The 15,923-nt window shown below is 39.1% G+C and overlaps 1 protein-coding gene across 2 annotated transcripts in view; it reads left to right on the forward strand.

The window, feature by feature from the left end:
• LOC132394024 (uncharacterized) overlaps nucleotides 1–15,923 on the forward strand; it is a 105,159-nt gene that overhangs the window by 80,825 nt on the left and 8,411 nt on the right. For both annotated transcript variants that reach the window (XM_059969654.1, XM_059969655.1), the window contains exons 16-18: nucleotides 2,598–2,742; nucleotides 6,127–6,347; nucleotides 10,988–11,124. In XM_059969654.1, coding sequence (XP_059825637.1) covers nucleotides 2,598–2,742; nucleotides 6,127–6,347; nucleotides 10,988–11,124 — 503 coding nt within the window. The remainder of the gene's footprint in view (nucleotides 1–2,597; nucleotides 2,743–6,126; nucleotides 6,348–10,987; nucleotides 11,125–15,923) is intronic.

Here is a 15,923-nt window from a genome sequence, read left to right on the forward strand (position 1 = left end):
CATTCCTGGTAACCCCATTAGCCCACCTCTTCTACACCTTGCCTATCAAGTGGTTCTCTCGTAATCATAGCATTTAACTTGATTCCAGCACCTTCACTAGCAGTAACTTCAAAAATACTTCCCCTCAAATTGTGTTTAAAACTCCTTTTTCTCACCGTAAACCTATGCACTCTTATTTTTAATTCACTTACCATGAAAAAAAATGACAATCCACCCTATCCATGCCCTTATTTTTATATTCCTCTATCAGGTCACCCCTCAGTCTCGTTCATTTTAGGGAAAACAAGCCCATCCAATATCCTCACATAACTAATTCAGGCAGCATCCTGCTGAAACTTCTCTTGTCAGGTAACCATGATCCCTGACCCACGCATCCTCCTCCAATACCATGGTGACATTTCAGCCAATGGAAGCAATTTCTGCTTCAAAGACCAACCCCTGCCCTAATGCAGTTCCACTGGTTTGAGAATGGGATCTCCTACCTTGAGAGTTCCCACCAGATCAGCAGCAAAAATGCCCATTTCTTGTGCTATTAGGCCTGCAGTAGAAGTAATTATATGGAAAATAATTAAATGGGATCCAAGATTCAAATGTGCATAAAGCATCAGGTTCTATTTTATTAGACTATCACTTAGCACAAAACTGGTGCAGGTTTTTCACTCAGTGCTGACTAGGTGCACAGCTTACACCTCGAACTATTCTTGGGTCAATGGTTTGTAGTTGCTGAGGCAATATGGATCAGAAGAATCAATTTTCCTGCATTATCCTGCCTTTTCATTGTTCTGATTCAGATCAAGCCTTATCCAAAGCAGCAATAAAATCTGAGCCCTTGGAATCGCTGATAACGTAGTGTAACAGTTCAAGTTACATGTCCTACCCTATACTTTCAAAAGATAGCTTTCCTTTCTGTAAAACACAGGAGTACCCAGAGAAATTTAAATTTGCTAACCTGTCTCTTTAATGTCATGGGACAAATGTTTGTCTGTAGATCCAAAATTGTAAGTTTTCAATACCTTTTAGATGATTATACGGCAAGGTGGATCCACACTCTTGCATCATAGTCATGCCCTACGACCATCATACATTGACACCATTAACTTCAATTTATTTCCAATCTAATTTTTTTTCTACCTGCTTTAACCAGATTCCATAAGCATGACCTGGTAGCTAACCAGTTCTCCATATCAGCCAAATATATGTTTTTTTTAAATTAACCTGAATTTTCTCCCCCTTTTATTTCTTCCCTCCTGAATGCAGTGACAAAATGCTCGATTCTGATTCTGTAGACGATGGCAAATTTCCAGTACCTCATCTAAATGGTCATTTGTCAGATATGAGAATGGGGAGTCTTTGCCAACTTCCACACCTGGACAGTTTCAGGGAGAGACTGGTTCAAAGTAATTGAATTTGGCGAACATTTTGTTTCTTTGTGCACAGTTGTCAAGAGCCTTTGTAGTTATGATCAGATATCTCAAGGTGCAGCAGTGCTTGAACTTGGCCTAGAAATTAGATCATGTTGTATTTCTTCCAGAACTGTGAAGCTGAAAGCTTAATTACCACATAGTGATAATTATCATTTTGTGTCATTCCCTGTGCAATTCTCACACTGAATATTAGACTATATTAACCAGGGAGCAAATAGCATTGGGAATTACTGGACACAGCTCTAATTTCAGAACTTCCCATCTAAATAAACTACCCTCTCTGATCTGTTCAAGCATCAACTACTGCCTTTCCATTAAGCCCAGGCCTCTATCTAATCCACATTCAGTCTGTTCACCACCAACCCAGGCCATGATCTCTTTCCTGCACCTCATGCCAAACTTTCATTTTCCTAATCCACTAAGCAACCCAGGACTGTTGGTGCAAATATGAATCTCTTCTAGCCACTTAACCGATCATTGATTACCTGTAGGCCATTCTCTACACCAGGGGTTCTCAACCTGGGGTCTGCAATCTACTTGCTTAATGGTATTTGTCTATTAACTCCTGTTCTACACCATAACATTGACAACAGCCACCCTTTCCATCTTTTTGGCATTTACTGGTAACTGCCCCAACACTACCTGTGATGGCTGAATCTCTTCTTTCATGAATTCTAGGCCTGGCTGTCATACTTTTACTTTCAAACACCCATTCAATTGTTCCAAGATAACTGAGTGATGAAATTGTATCTGGGTTAAGCAATGCCTTGAATTTAAATTTAACCTTGCTCTCTGATTCCTGTATATCACTAACCCTGTTTAAAACACCAATCTCTTCAATCTCTTTTAGCCTCTGAGATATCCTCCTGCTCTGTTTCAGGTATTTTGGACATGCTGAAATCTAATTGCTTCAACACTGGCTTCTGTGTTTTCAGGAGTTCTGGAATTCCCTTCTGAAACCTCCCTGAAATGCTCTGCCTCGATTTCCTTCCTCCTGAGGTTTCAAATCCCTGGTCTGCATACCACTTCATGTGGTTCAGTGTTCAAATATTTGTATTCTGATCATTTAAAAATTAAATGTAAGAATATCATTTCTGTTCTTGTTGAGAAATCTTATATGTTGTACACCAAGAGAACGAATTTTTAAAAATAATTTTATAACCTTGATTTTAGGCCTGCTTCCAAGAAAATTAAGGCTAAAGTAAGCGTTCATCAGAGAATGCCAATAAAAACAGACCAACCGCTTCACGTACCTGTGCCTTCCTTCAGAGCTTCCAAACAAATGGTCACATCATCAGACACCAGTTTCTCAACGCCGGTACACACTTCCATTTTTTAAACAAATCACACATGGTATAATTGTGTTTAAGAAAACAACATGTAGCTTTTTCAGTGATTTCTGGATGGAAGTGTTTTGGACCAGTTGAATACACAAGAAGAAAACATGCATCCGTTTTATGGAAACAAAGATCACTCAAATAGCATTGAAATAAATAAATAAGCAAGTCAACTGGTTTAGATGATGAACATTTGCTAGGATATGGAGAAATTGACCTGCTCCTCATTCAATACTGCTATGGTAGTTTTTTACATCCACGTATGAAAGAAGTGATGAAAAAGTTATCGCAGCATGAAAATAATTTTACGGTTACACATTTTACTCTGAAATTTATTTCCATGAAGGCCCAATCAGTATGGTTTACACTTCCATGGGGATAAACTTTGACACAAGTACTTCTCTTCAGAACTACTACACCCCTTCAACTCTGCTAGAGTGTCAGATTAAAACACCCTGAAGCACAATCACCTAATGCTATCTGGAGAAATAAAAGAACAATTACTACTTAAAGGCTTACACGCACATAGATTTATTAACAAAACAACCTATTTCCAGTCAATCAACTGACAGATAGGATGCATGTCAGCAGTTCAGACAAGGGGCAGTGAAGTGCTGATGAAAGATGAAAATGAACTGATCTTGGTTTCAGTGTGGAGCTAGGAGGTGGATGACAGCTTGCAGAGACCTCTTATGGCCTAACACTGTTTTTGGGGCAATAATTTTTGTTTAAAGATCAAACAGCAGAGAGACCCCCACACCCCCACCACCATCTGAACGGAGATCCTTAACCCTAATTAAGCTTTGGCCTCCATATGCCTTTATACCAATATATATACCAATATGACAAGTGTCACAGACCCAACCATTAATGAATATGTGCTTCCCAATGGCTAGCCTGAAAGCTTAGCAGGTGAAAAATAGAGCAACATTCTTACAGCTCGATTTTAAAAGAGTGGTTGAAATATCATTCAAATTATAAATTTGCCATTGAAAATTGTTATGCAATAATTCCTTTATAGTTGAATAGTAACATCAGAAGAAATGCCCTCACAGTTTTTTTTTAAATTTAGCCACATTAATTTAATCCTTTCATGCAAATAATTTATTAATTCTTCCTTTTTTTTTCATGGCCTACATCAATTTATATCAAAAGTTCAGCCTTGTGATTTTTCTGTTTTAGTTGTCCATGGAACGTAGTCATTACTTGTAATTTGTGGAGGTATTAGGAAAGACAAATGTGATTAATGGCAATGGGAGGTTTGACTGATGGTTAATCTGCTCCTAATGACTGCAGTGTAAGCAGCATTCCAACTTTCTGTTCTTTGCTGATTTCATGATATCATTCAGTGAATGTTAACTGTGCAGTGGATTGGCTGGGAGAGTTAGCAGGAGTTCAACTTGTGAGAGGTTATCTCCACTTAAAGCAAGGCTGCATTAGTTAATGCTAGCTTTTTAAAGAGAAGAGACAATGGCTTCAGGAAGTGATCAAACTTGAGAAACATTGAAAAATGATGCATACTAAAGATTTTATGACAAAAAGATGGTCCAGAAGATCACACAAGATAGGAAGGCAATGGTAGCAGGTAGCCATGACTATTAATTCCAGCAGGTAAGCAACAAAGGCCTGTATGTTGTGCTACAAGAAACTAAATGATTTTACATGAGTGATCAAGTGAGTTCATTCCTCCAACTACAATATCTTCATTCTTTTAACTACAATACTAGGTTCTATTCTTGCTCAGTTCAGCACACCCCTGACTCACTAGCAACTTCATTAGACATACTCATTTGCACTAACACTTCTTACAATCTAGCTCAGTTGCAAATCTCACATCTACATCTGACAATGTTTACAAGCCACCAGATATTCAATCACATTCCCACCCTAACACGTCTGTCTTCAGTCTCCTCAACTGCTGAGCAGAGGCTAAACACAAATTAGATGTTCCATCTGTGTCGTCTCCAACATAAACACTGATATCTCCAGCTTCTGGTAGCCTCTTCCCCTCTGGCCTTTTCTTCTCTCTCATTCATATCACCTGGCCCAAATTATCATATATCTTCTCCTTCCCAACTCTCTCCATCTGCCCATCACTCACCCATTCTTCCCATTGGTTCCCTTCAATACTTCCCTCTCCTTATTGCATATTCCATCTTCCTCTCTTATCAGATCAGAATCAGAATCGGGTTTATTATCACCGGCAGGTGATGTGAAATTTGTTAACTTAGCAACAGCAGTTCAATGCAATCCATAATATAGAAGAAAAAAAATACAAAATAAAATAATAATAATAATAATAATAATAATAATAATAATAATAAATAAATAGATCAATTATAGTACATGTATATTGAATAGATTTTAAAAAGTCCAAAAAACAGAATACTGCATATTAAAAAAAGTGAGGTAGTGTCCAAGGGTTCAGTGTCCATTTAGGAATCGGATATCAGAGGGGAAGAAGCTGTTCCTGAATCGCTGAGTGTGTGGCTTCAGGTTTCTATATCTCCTACCTGATGGTAACAGTGAAAAAAGGACATGATCTGAGTGCTGGATTCCATCATTTCAGCCCTTTAGCACTTCCATCTATCATCTTCCAGTTTCTGATGCCATTCCCACTTTCTCCCTCCCTCATCTGCCTAACATCCCCTCACCTGAATCAACCTATCATGTGCCAGCTCTTTCTCTCCACCCTTTATACTGGCTATCTCCCTTAATCTTTCGCTCTGAATGAAGGGTCTCCACTTGAAATGGCCACTGTCCATTTCCTTCTATTTACTATTGATGCACCATCAGTAACTCTCGGAGACGTGAGGCGAGATATAGGCTTTTATTGGCTAGAAGAAAGAACAAGCAGCAAATGATTACCACACTACATCCTGGAGACTGAGGCCAGGGCTGTGTCTCCAATCACCTTTATACCGGGGTCCGTGGGAGGAGCCACAGGAGCAGTCAGCAGGGGGGGGGGGGGGGCAGGGGCGTGTCCAGACAGGTATATGTAGTTCACCACAACTATATGCTGCCTGACCTGCGGAGTTTCTCCAACAGTTTGTGTGTTACAACAAAACTTACAACATATGACTTTGTTCCAAGAACAGTCTTGACATTTGTCTTTGTTATCTTTCAGTTAAGTTTGTTTTTAAACTATGCAATAGTTTTGTCTTGGAATTTGCCAAATTATCTGATATAACTGAGAAAACAATCAACTGAGGAATCAGCTTTTCCAGCTTTTGACTGATTCCACAATTCGGTAATTTCTATATCTAACAGAAAAAAATAATTTTCTTGCTATATGGTGGGTGCAAAAATATTTCTCTAATACATTATAGCATGCTATCTAATATCTATGAATGTTTTATTTCAAGCAAATAGTAAGTCTTACTAGAACCTACAATGAAAAATTACAAGAACTTAGTTCACGCTATGATAAAAACCCAGCGTCTATTGAGAACTATATTAAGGGCTTATGGAAGAAGCAGATTGATAGCCCAGATTCTGCAACATTGAACAGAACAATACTCTTCACCACACCAAGACTTCTGGAAATGGAATTTAAAAGAAATGGAATTGTTCAGCGAAATGTCAGGTAAACTATTGTGATGAGGTTATTTTTCATAACATTATTTTTATTGTGAATCTTTTGTTTTTATGTTTGGAATAAAATGAGGGATATAAAGATGACCTCAAGTTCCAATTCAAATGCAAAATAAGAAGAATGTCTAAGAATAATGGATTCCACTGCGAATTTTGGTTATTAAGTTGGGTTTGTGCCTTCAGCAACTCCCTTTAAAAAGTATAATTATCTCCTACTTCATGAAAGACAACTCCCTTGAACATGAATCATATTACTTGGTAGCTGGAGTTGGGGTTTTATAAAGAAACTCCCTGGTAATCTAGTCCAGGTATCTGTCTTCAGTATGTGAAATACCATTATCTTTCTGAAGGCAGACTAAGTTACCATAAGATAAGTTGGACTGGCTTATTGGCCGTTTTGTTCCATTGTAGGCAGAACCTACATAACGATGAATATGCTGGAAGTTACTTGTTAGTAACTTATTAGTAACCTATTCAAAATAAATACCTCAGTTAGCAGATGGCTTAACATAGGAAGACATTTACAGGACAGCTGTAATGCACCCATTAGGTTGTGCCTGTAAAACACCCGTGTATGGCACTAATGAGCTGTTGGATTGTTGATTCACTGCATTGAATCGCAGTTGCTTTGAGGCCCAGATTGGGCACTGCTTACTTTCTTGGGTAGAGGTATGCCAACCATTTCTTCCCACCTGAGGCCAAACCTGGCAACTTGGTGACCAGGCCTGTAAATTGTGAAGAGGGCATAAAGGTGTTTTGGTCAAATGTAGGCAGACTGAATGAATAGGTGAGAGTGAGGAAGATGGAATATACATAATGTAGAAAAGTGTGAGATCATCCCCTTTGGTAGGAAAAATAGAAGAAGGTAGTAATTGACAGGTGTTGTGTTGACAAGGACTTGGTGAAAGGAGCAAAAATTGTACGTTAGCCTTCAACAGGATCTAAGCTCAAAAGCAAAGATGCCATGCCACAGTTTTGTTCTCCCTTGGTGAGGATGCTTCTGGAATATTCTGTTCATTCTGACCTCTATGTAAACCTAGAAATGTATTAAAACTTATAATCTACTGTCTAAATATATGACAATCCTGATAGTTTGGCATTGGGATCACTATGTGGTGAGACCCTTTATAACACTGGGTTATTGATTCTCATACTCCCTTTCACACACTGTGGTTGCGGTCCCCCTACTCCCTTGTTATTTACTGGGGCCTTGTTTTCTGGGCTCTTGATAAACCTATCAAATTAATCAGAAAATAGATTATTCTACTGCACATCTTAAAGAACACGTGCATTAATAGTATCGGGTATTATTTATAATGCCATTCAGTACCCTGGAAAATCTCCTGGTCTGGCACCGCCAAAGTCTCGAGTATTTTGGATTAACAGAGATTTACTGTACATGATTTTTGGAAAGAAGGAATTAAATGAAGTGAGATTCAGCTGAATAGCTTTAGCATTTGGAAGAATAAAAGATGGTCACATTGAAATATACAAACATTTTAAGTGAGTTGAAAGGATAAGGGCAGTAATTCATGTTTCTTCCGGAGGGAACATCTAGAACAAGGAATCACGTTATTCATGTGAGGGTTTGGCGAATCAAAAGAGAGATAAGAAAATTCATCATTCAGTGGATAGTGTACTGAATCTTTGTAATTCCTTACTCAAGAGTAACAAATGTTCATTCATTCGGTAGAAAGCAATCTTTAGATTTTTGATCTTATGGGATTCTGAGGACGTGATAATGCAGGAAAGTGGTACAGATGTAAAAATAAAAAAACAGTCATGATCTCATTGAGTACCAGAATAAGGTGTTGCACTTTGGGAGATCTGATGTGATTTTTCTATAGAAGTGGTTTTCCATTGCCTTCTTCTGGGCAGTGTCTTTACAGGCTACGTTACCCCAGCCATTATCAAGACTCTTCAGAGATTGTCTGTTTGCCATCAGTGGCCGCGTAACCGGGATTTGTGATGTGCACCAGCTGCTCAAATGACCATCCGCCACCTTCATGTGACCCTGTTCCGGGGGGGCTAAGCAGATGCTACACCTTGCTCAAGGGTGACCTGCAGGCTAGCAGAGGGAAAGAGCGCCACACACCTCCTTTGCCTCTCTACCCCACCACCCACATAATGATGATGACTGTGGAAAGGCAAGACTATTGATATACAGAAGGATGTTGGGGTCCTGGGGTCCACCTTGAAAGTGGCTGCACAAGTTTATAAGGTGGTAAAGAAGCATAGGACATGCTTGCCTTTATTAGTCGAGACATTGAGTTCAAGATTCAGGAGGTTAGGTGGCAGCTTTATAAAACTCCAGTCAGGCTGCATTTGGAGTATTGCATTCAATTATGATTGCCCTAATACAGGTAGAAAATAGGAAGCTTTAGAGAGGTTGCAGAAGAGTTATACTAGGATACTACCTGAATTTTAGGGCATATGCTATAAGGAGAAATTGGCCAAACTTGGGTTGTTTTCTCTGGAACAGCAGAGGCTGAGGAGAGATCTGATAAAGGTTTATAAGATTATGAGAGGCCTAGATAGAGCAAACAGGCGGAAGCTTTTGTCCAGGGTTGAAATGTCTAATACCAGGAGGCGTGTATTCAAGCTGAGGAAGTAAATTAAAGAGAAGTGCAGGGCAAGTTTTTTTTACACAATGTGGTGGGTGCCAAGATTTCACAGCCTAGGTGATGGTGGAGGCAAATATGATAGAGGCATTTAGGAAGTTCTGAGATAAGCACATGATTGTGCAACAAATGGAAGGATATGAACACTGTGTAGGCAGAAGGGAACAGGTTAGTTAGGCATTTGATTACTAGTTTAATCATAGGCTGAAGTACCTATTCTTATACTGTACTATTCTTTGATTAGTTCCTCTTTTTTTGAAATTGGTCATCATCTGGAACTTCTGTGGTATAAATATTTGTTGTCACTTACCAGTCCATGTCTGTATGTTGTCCAATTCCTGCTGCTTGCAGATATGAACTGCTTCATTTGCTGAGAAGTTCTGAGTGGAACCAAACCTTGTGGCAACGATCAATGAGCCCCCTCATTTCTGAGTATCCTTGATTCTGGATGGTTAGCACAACGTTTTACCGTGCCAACAATCACTTACAGGGGTTCTGTAATTTCATTCTGCCTGTGAATGCATGGGTTTACCTGGGGTATTTCAGTTTCCTCCCACATTCCAAAGACATATGGTTAGGGTTAGTGAGCCATAGGCATGCTATGTTGGCACCTGAAGTGTGGCGACACCTGCGGACTGCCCCCAGTACAATCCTCGGACTGTGCTGGTGGCTGGCACAAAGTAACATAATTCACTGTATTTCTCAATGTACATGTGACAAATAAAGCTAATCGATCAATTAATCTATGGATTTAATAACGGAAGGAAGTTCATTAATGAAGGTGATTAGGCTGAGGAACACCAGCATCGTTATCCTGGTGCTGTGTCGATTGACCTGCAACACCCAAAACAACCCCCCTTTGCACAAGGTGTGATTCCGCCCAATGAAATGCTTTTTCCTTGTTATCCATTGATTTTTCATTTTACTCGGGTGCTTGACTCCACGTTTGGTCAAGTGCTGCCTTGATGTCAATGCAGTCACTCACTTCGCCTCTGGAATTTAGATCATTTCCCTCCCTGGGATGTTCTCCGATCCGATACCTTTTGCTGTACCCTATGTTCTCTGTACTTTCTTGATCTCATATGGAGTGAATTGAATTTAATGGCTTCCGTGTCAGTGAGGATCAAGTGGAGGGTGAGTTGCCAGTGTGATCCTTTACGTGCTGCTGCTGAAGAAAGCAACAGATTCTGAGACAGAGCAGAATTCTACTAGTCTGAAAGTCCTCAGAAATGAAACTTCCTTGATGAAAACAAGGTACCAGACCGCTCTCCATAACCAGTCAAATCTATAGCTTTAACTCCAATAATAACAAGATCAATATGTGAGCAGCTAAATGGTGTAAAGCTTGTGTGAAAGTTACAGCACATTATGTGGTTTCTAGAAGGTGTCTAACCAGCATGAAAGCACTTTGATGTCCTCAGTGTACCTCTTTAAGTAGACAAGAATAGACTAAACCAGAAAATATCCCTTTTTGAACTTGGTGTAAACAACAAAAGGACTTCTAATGTTGCATTGATATTTTATTCATGCCATTAATGAAGGAAATGTGCTTATTAATAATGTCATATATAATTGTATAACATCCAAAAGAAAAAAATGTGTGTATGCATATTCTGCATCATCATATTTTTACTGATTTTCCATATGAGTTGGTCGACTTATATGCATCAAACCATGGTGTTGCTGTGGGAGGGGGTGAGTAAGTGTTGTGTATCTTATTACATGATTGTGATCTTGTGTGTGCTTACTGTGTGTGACTGTTGGTAATGTGTCTTTGCACCTTGGGTCTTGTTTGGGTGTAATCATGAGTATTCATGTCTGGTTAAATGACAATTAAACTTGAATTTTGTTGAATTAAATTGAGAACAGAATATCACACATATCTCTAATTTTCATGATGAAGTCTACCACTAAATATTATTTTGTTCTTGATTAATGCCCATTATCTCATATTATTCACAATATGAAATACGTAGTAAGTTACTAAACAAATACTATATTATAATTGAAGTTGTAGGTTGCCACAGTTAACACTCCAAAATAATGGAAAGAAGGAATTAGCGTATAATAAGCTCCAAAACATTTTTATAGAGAAGAACTCATCGCCATTACATGTGGTTTTACAAAAGGCCGTCCAAGAAAATAAAGGTAAGCAATTTTATTGCATGGATGCTTGAACATAATACCGCAATGGTAGCAAAAACCTTTTACTGAAGATACCACACAGGTGCCATGGACTTTTAGCTTATTTGACAATAAATTTGTTCAAGTCTAATCTCCAAACCTGAATTTGAAAATCAGCATTAAAAAGACACTAGGGACGCAAGAAGGCAAGGAGCTGAAGGGATTCAGCCTTAAATCTCGACTGTTTATTCATTTCCATAGTGATGACCTGGGCTGCTAAGCATTTAGAAGAGTTGTAATTAAAATAGAATTTGGTAATTTCACATAAATGTAGAAATATACATTATGTTATAAACATCCAAAAGAAATGTGCTTACTCCCCACATGGAGCCTACCCAGTAAGATATTGTGTTGGGAATTGACGGCCTGCTTTTCAGCATTTTCCTGTGTCTATGATGAAGCATGAGCCAGAGCTACAGCCATTATATGCAGCACGTTCATGTTTTGTTTCTTGAGATTGAATGAAGCAACTTTTTTAAAGATGTAGGGGGTTATTTCCCCAAAGATATTGACCAGATTTTGCTGTGAATATAACAATATTAAATGTCCATGCGGCAGTCAGCAAATAAACAGCCCAAATACTTATTACAAAGGAGAGTTGCATAGTTTTGTTGTAATAGGAGTGGTTGACTTGCTGGGTTGTTATGGTGAAGTCCCATATCTTTAACCAGTGGACTACCAAGTGCAGAGATGACCAGAGATGAGGATGGATTTGAACAAAGATTCATTATTTGTTCATTGGTTTGTAGAGGAAACAGGCCAGGACTCAAGAATCACTACTTAGAGGGTAGGCAAGCCAAGACTAAGAAAATATGAACAAAACAGAGGGAACTTTAATAGACAAACAAAACAACACACAGCTGCCTGATGACTGAAACAAGACATTGGTGAAAATAATCAACTAGTAATCAGGAGAGGAGGAGTGTCAAAGCTGGAGGACTCTAGTATGCCCAGGTGGTCTGACTGACTGAAACGTGACTGCATTTTTTTAATTGACTCATGGAAACTCATTTCACTAGTGAGGATGGATTTATGCTCTATTCATATCTACTCTGAGAAGATGTTAGGCAGTTTACAGGCAGCCTCTTTAAGTAGTTTGTAATAGTATAGTACTAAGAAGCAACTAAATTAAGTTAGTTCAAAGGTGGCACTGAGATATAAGATCAGCCATGATGTTAATGAATGGCATAGGAGTTACATGGAGCTTAATCTCCAATTCCTGTTACTATTTCTTAAGCTAGGTTCTTAATTTCAATCATTTTACTGTAGATCTGAAGTCACATGTAATGGATAAAGACAGCAGGTTTCTTTATCTCAGGAATGTTAATGGACCAGATGGGCTTTTATAATAACCTGGAAACATCAGGATCACAAATACAGAAACCAGCTTTTAACTTCAGACACGAGGAAACCTGCAGATGCTGGAAATTCAAGCAACACACAAAAATGCTGGTGGAACGCAGCAGGCCAGGCAGCACCTACAGGAAGAAGTACAGTCGACTTTTCAGGCCGAGACCCTTCATCAGGACTGACCTGACGAAGGGTCTTGGCCCGAAAAGTCGACTGTACTTCTTCCTATAGATGCTGCCTGGCCTGCTGCGTTCCACCAGCATTTTGTTTTAACTTCAGATTTATTTAATCAACTGATTTTAATGCTCTATCCCTTCCCCAAACTGCTTTGGTAAGATTTGAACTCATGCTTTCTCATCATAAGACCTCTCTGAATAACAATTCCAATAACATTATGTCATCATTTTCATCAGCAGCGGGAAATATCACAAATAATTTTTCCATTAGTCACTACCACTCCTACCCACTACGTTCAACATCACCCCCTCAAGTTGTTGACCTCTCCATGATTTTCAAGAACTTGCATTTATGTTATTAAAATTAACTATAAGTGATTCAGAATACTAAATGGAATATTTCATGGTGCATAAACTATTTTATTGACAATACTTTGTTGCTGCTACACTTCTTGATCTTAAAAACAAAGTAGGGAAATACACGCAGCTGTGGAAAACTCACTCCCAATTAGTTTGTTCAGCTCCTTTCAGTTTTTTCAGTTTTGTAGAGCATGGTGGTTTCTCTACAGTATTTTAAGGTTCCTGAAGGGGGTATAGAAACATAGAAAATATACAGCACAATACATGCCCTTCAGCCCACAAAGTTGTGCCGAACATGTCCCTACCTTAGAAATTACTAGTCTTACCTATAGCCCTCTATTTTTCTAAGCTCCATGTACCTATCCAAAAGTCTCTTAAAAGACCCTATCATATCCGCCTCCACCACTGTTGCTGGCAGCCCATTCCACGCACTCACCACTCTCTGTGTAAAAAACTTACCCCTGACATCTCCTCTGCGCCTACTCCTCAGCATCTTAAACCTGTGTCCTCTTGTGGCAACCATTTCAACCCTGGGGAAAAAGCCTCTGACTATCCACACAATCAATGCCTCTCATCATCTGATACACCTCTGTCAGGTCACCTCTCATCCTCCGTCACTCCAGGAGAAAAGGCCAAGTTCACTCAAACTGTTCTTATAAGGCATGCTCCCCAATACAGGCAACTTCTTTGTAAGTCTCCTCCGTACCCTTTCAATAGCTTCCACATTCATTTCATGCTTCAGAAGCTTACATAAGGACAATGATTATCATTACCCACTGGACCAAGAACTTTGATTTGGGTTTGAGATCTTGATCTAGAAGCACTCCTTTCCTCAGGCAAAGGAAGATGCTGAATTTTGCTATCATGGCTGTAGGATATGGATCTATGCTCTTCAGAGTCTGTTTGTAAACTACTAATGTAAGATGGTGGTGTTCAGCAACAGAATTGGGAAGGGCTGACAGATTGGGAGAAGGCCTTTGTTTTGAGGACATCCAGTTGAAGGTTCAATGTTTTGGGTGCTTCAGTAAATAAGTTGGGAATAATCTTGTGAGCCATCTGTCAGCAAGGGCAGCTACCAATGGCAACATTCACCAGCATCCTCAGTCCACCAACACATTGTTGGGTGTATCTTGATGGAATGGGGAGGTGGAGGGAACTAAAATGGGTGATAACAGGCTGGAGGAGGGTTATGGGGAGGATAATGAAATAGGGAGGACTGGAGGAGGATCAGAAGAAGAGAGAGAGAGTGTGTGTTTATGTGGGAGTGGGGGATGGCGGGAGTGAAGACTGGAGATGAAGATAACTTGTAACTGGAAAATTCAGTGTTCCTGCCATTGAGTCGTACACTACCCAGATGGAATATGAGATGTTTTCTTTTTGGTTTACAATGGGCCTCTTTCTGGTGGCCAAAAAGGCCAAGGATGGACAAGTCAGTGTGGGAATGGGAAGGGGAAGTGAAATGGCATGCAGCTGGGAGCTCGGGATACCACTGCGGACATAGCATGTTTTTCTTTCTTCAACATTTGCACCGTTCATCTCTATGTGTCAGGGGAAAAAGTACCGGGAGGAATTCCTAAAAGAAACCATGTCAATCATGAGATATTAAGTAAAGGAATTATTCAGTTAATTAATCAGATCAGGTAATATTATTTCCAGAACAGTTAGGAACAATCCCAAAGGAATACAAATGGAAAAGCAGCTACTGGTCTTTTGATTAATTGCTGCTACAGAATTTTTTAATAAGCAAAGTAGGTGGCTGTTTGACTACAGAAAAATAGTCATAGCACGGAGTGGCCTTGTTGCCTTCTAGGAGCTGATTGGGCAGTCTAATACACAACTTCCAGCAGACTTTGCTGTGTGTTCTGCATCTGATTATTTGTTTCTTTTTTTTTTGTTTAATAAAACTGAGCACTAATACAGAATGGTAAATCTTAAAATAATGTTGGAACAATCCTGTAGACATTGATTTACTGTTGAATGTACTACAATGAATATGTCCAAAACCCAGATCTTTAATAAAAGTGGCAATATATTTGGTTGATATGAGGAAAAGAAACATAGTGTTTCATTGCCTTATAGAATTATCATCATGCACATTTCAATATATGTTTTTTAGAGTTAGTTATGCATGGATTTCTACGTATACGAGATCCATTCAAAACTAACCTTAGACCATAAACCAGGAAAGTCATATTCATTAAGCATTGGAGAAAAAAAGCTGAATATTTACAAAATTGAAAGCTTTAATTTTCCTGTGTCAGGAAGCTAGAATAATCTCAGTGGGCAAGGAAGGACAATTAAATAGGAAGCTTTCCTGCCAGATAAGAGCCCTAAAGCTGGAAATGTGAATTTGTCAATTGTGGTGTCAGCACAAAAAATCACCATCGCTTGGAAAAAGGCTCTTCAGTGGCCTTAAAAAGGAAAGACTAATAGAATTCTTTTGTTTTCCTAATTTACATCCCATATACATGGACTTCCTGTTTGTCACATTGTGCCTCTCAAAAAGCTGATGGTGCAGCCGGCGCCTTGTATTACCAGACACAAGGAGACTAATATCCTCTATAGGCATTTCATTTCTCGTGCAGGGCAATGAGTTTGCCACAGAATTGCTGAGTGCATTTCATTTAGTTGAGGGTTAATGCACAAATTGTGGGTTGGTCACCATTGCCTACAATGACTGATGGGGCAAGAGATATTTGGTCTTAATAGAAAGATTCTGCCGAGTGGACTATCTACCGTCTGGCTTATGAGTTGTTTGACCCATCAAAAGTAATTGAAAATGGGTATGTTCCTGTGCTGCCCAGCACATTAGTGTGCCATACAATCAAATTTTAGAAACAAAAACTGATTTTTTTATACCTGAGAAATTTATATTGG

The sequence above is a fragment of the Hypanus sabinus genome, chromosome 5, assembly GCF_030144855.1.
Source record: "Hypanus sabinus isolate sHypSab1 chromosome 5, sHypSab1.hap1, whole genome shotgun sequence".
Taxonomy (NCBI): domain Eukaryota; kingdom Metazoa; phylum Chordata; class Chondrichthyes; order Myliobatiformes; family Dasyatidae; genus Hypanus; species Hypanus sabinus.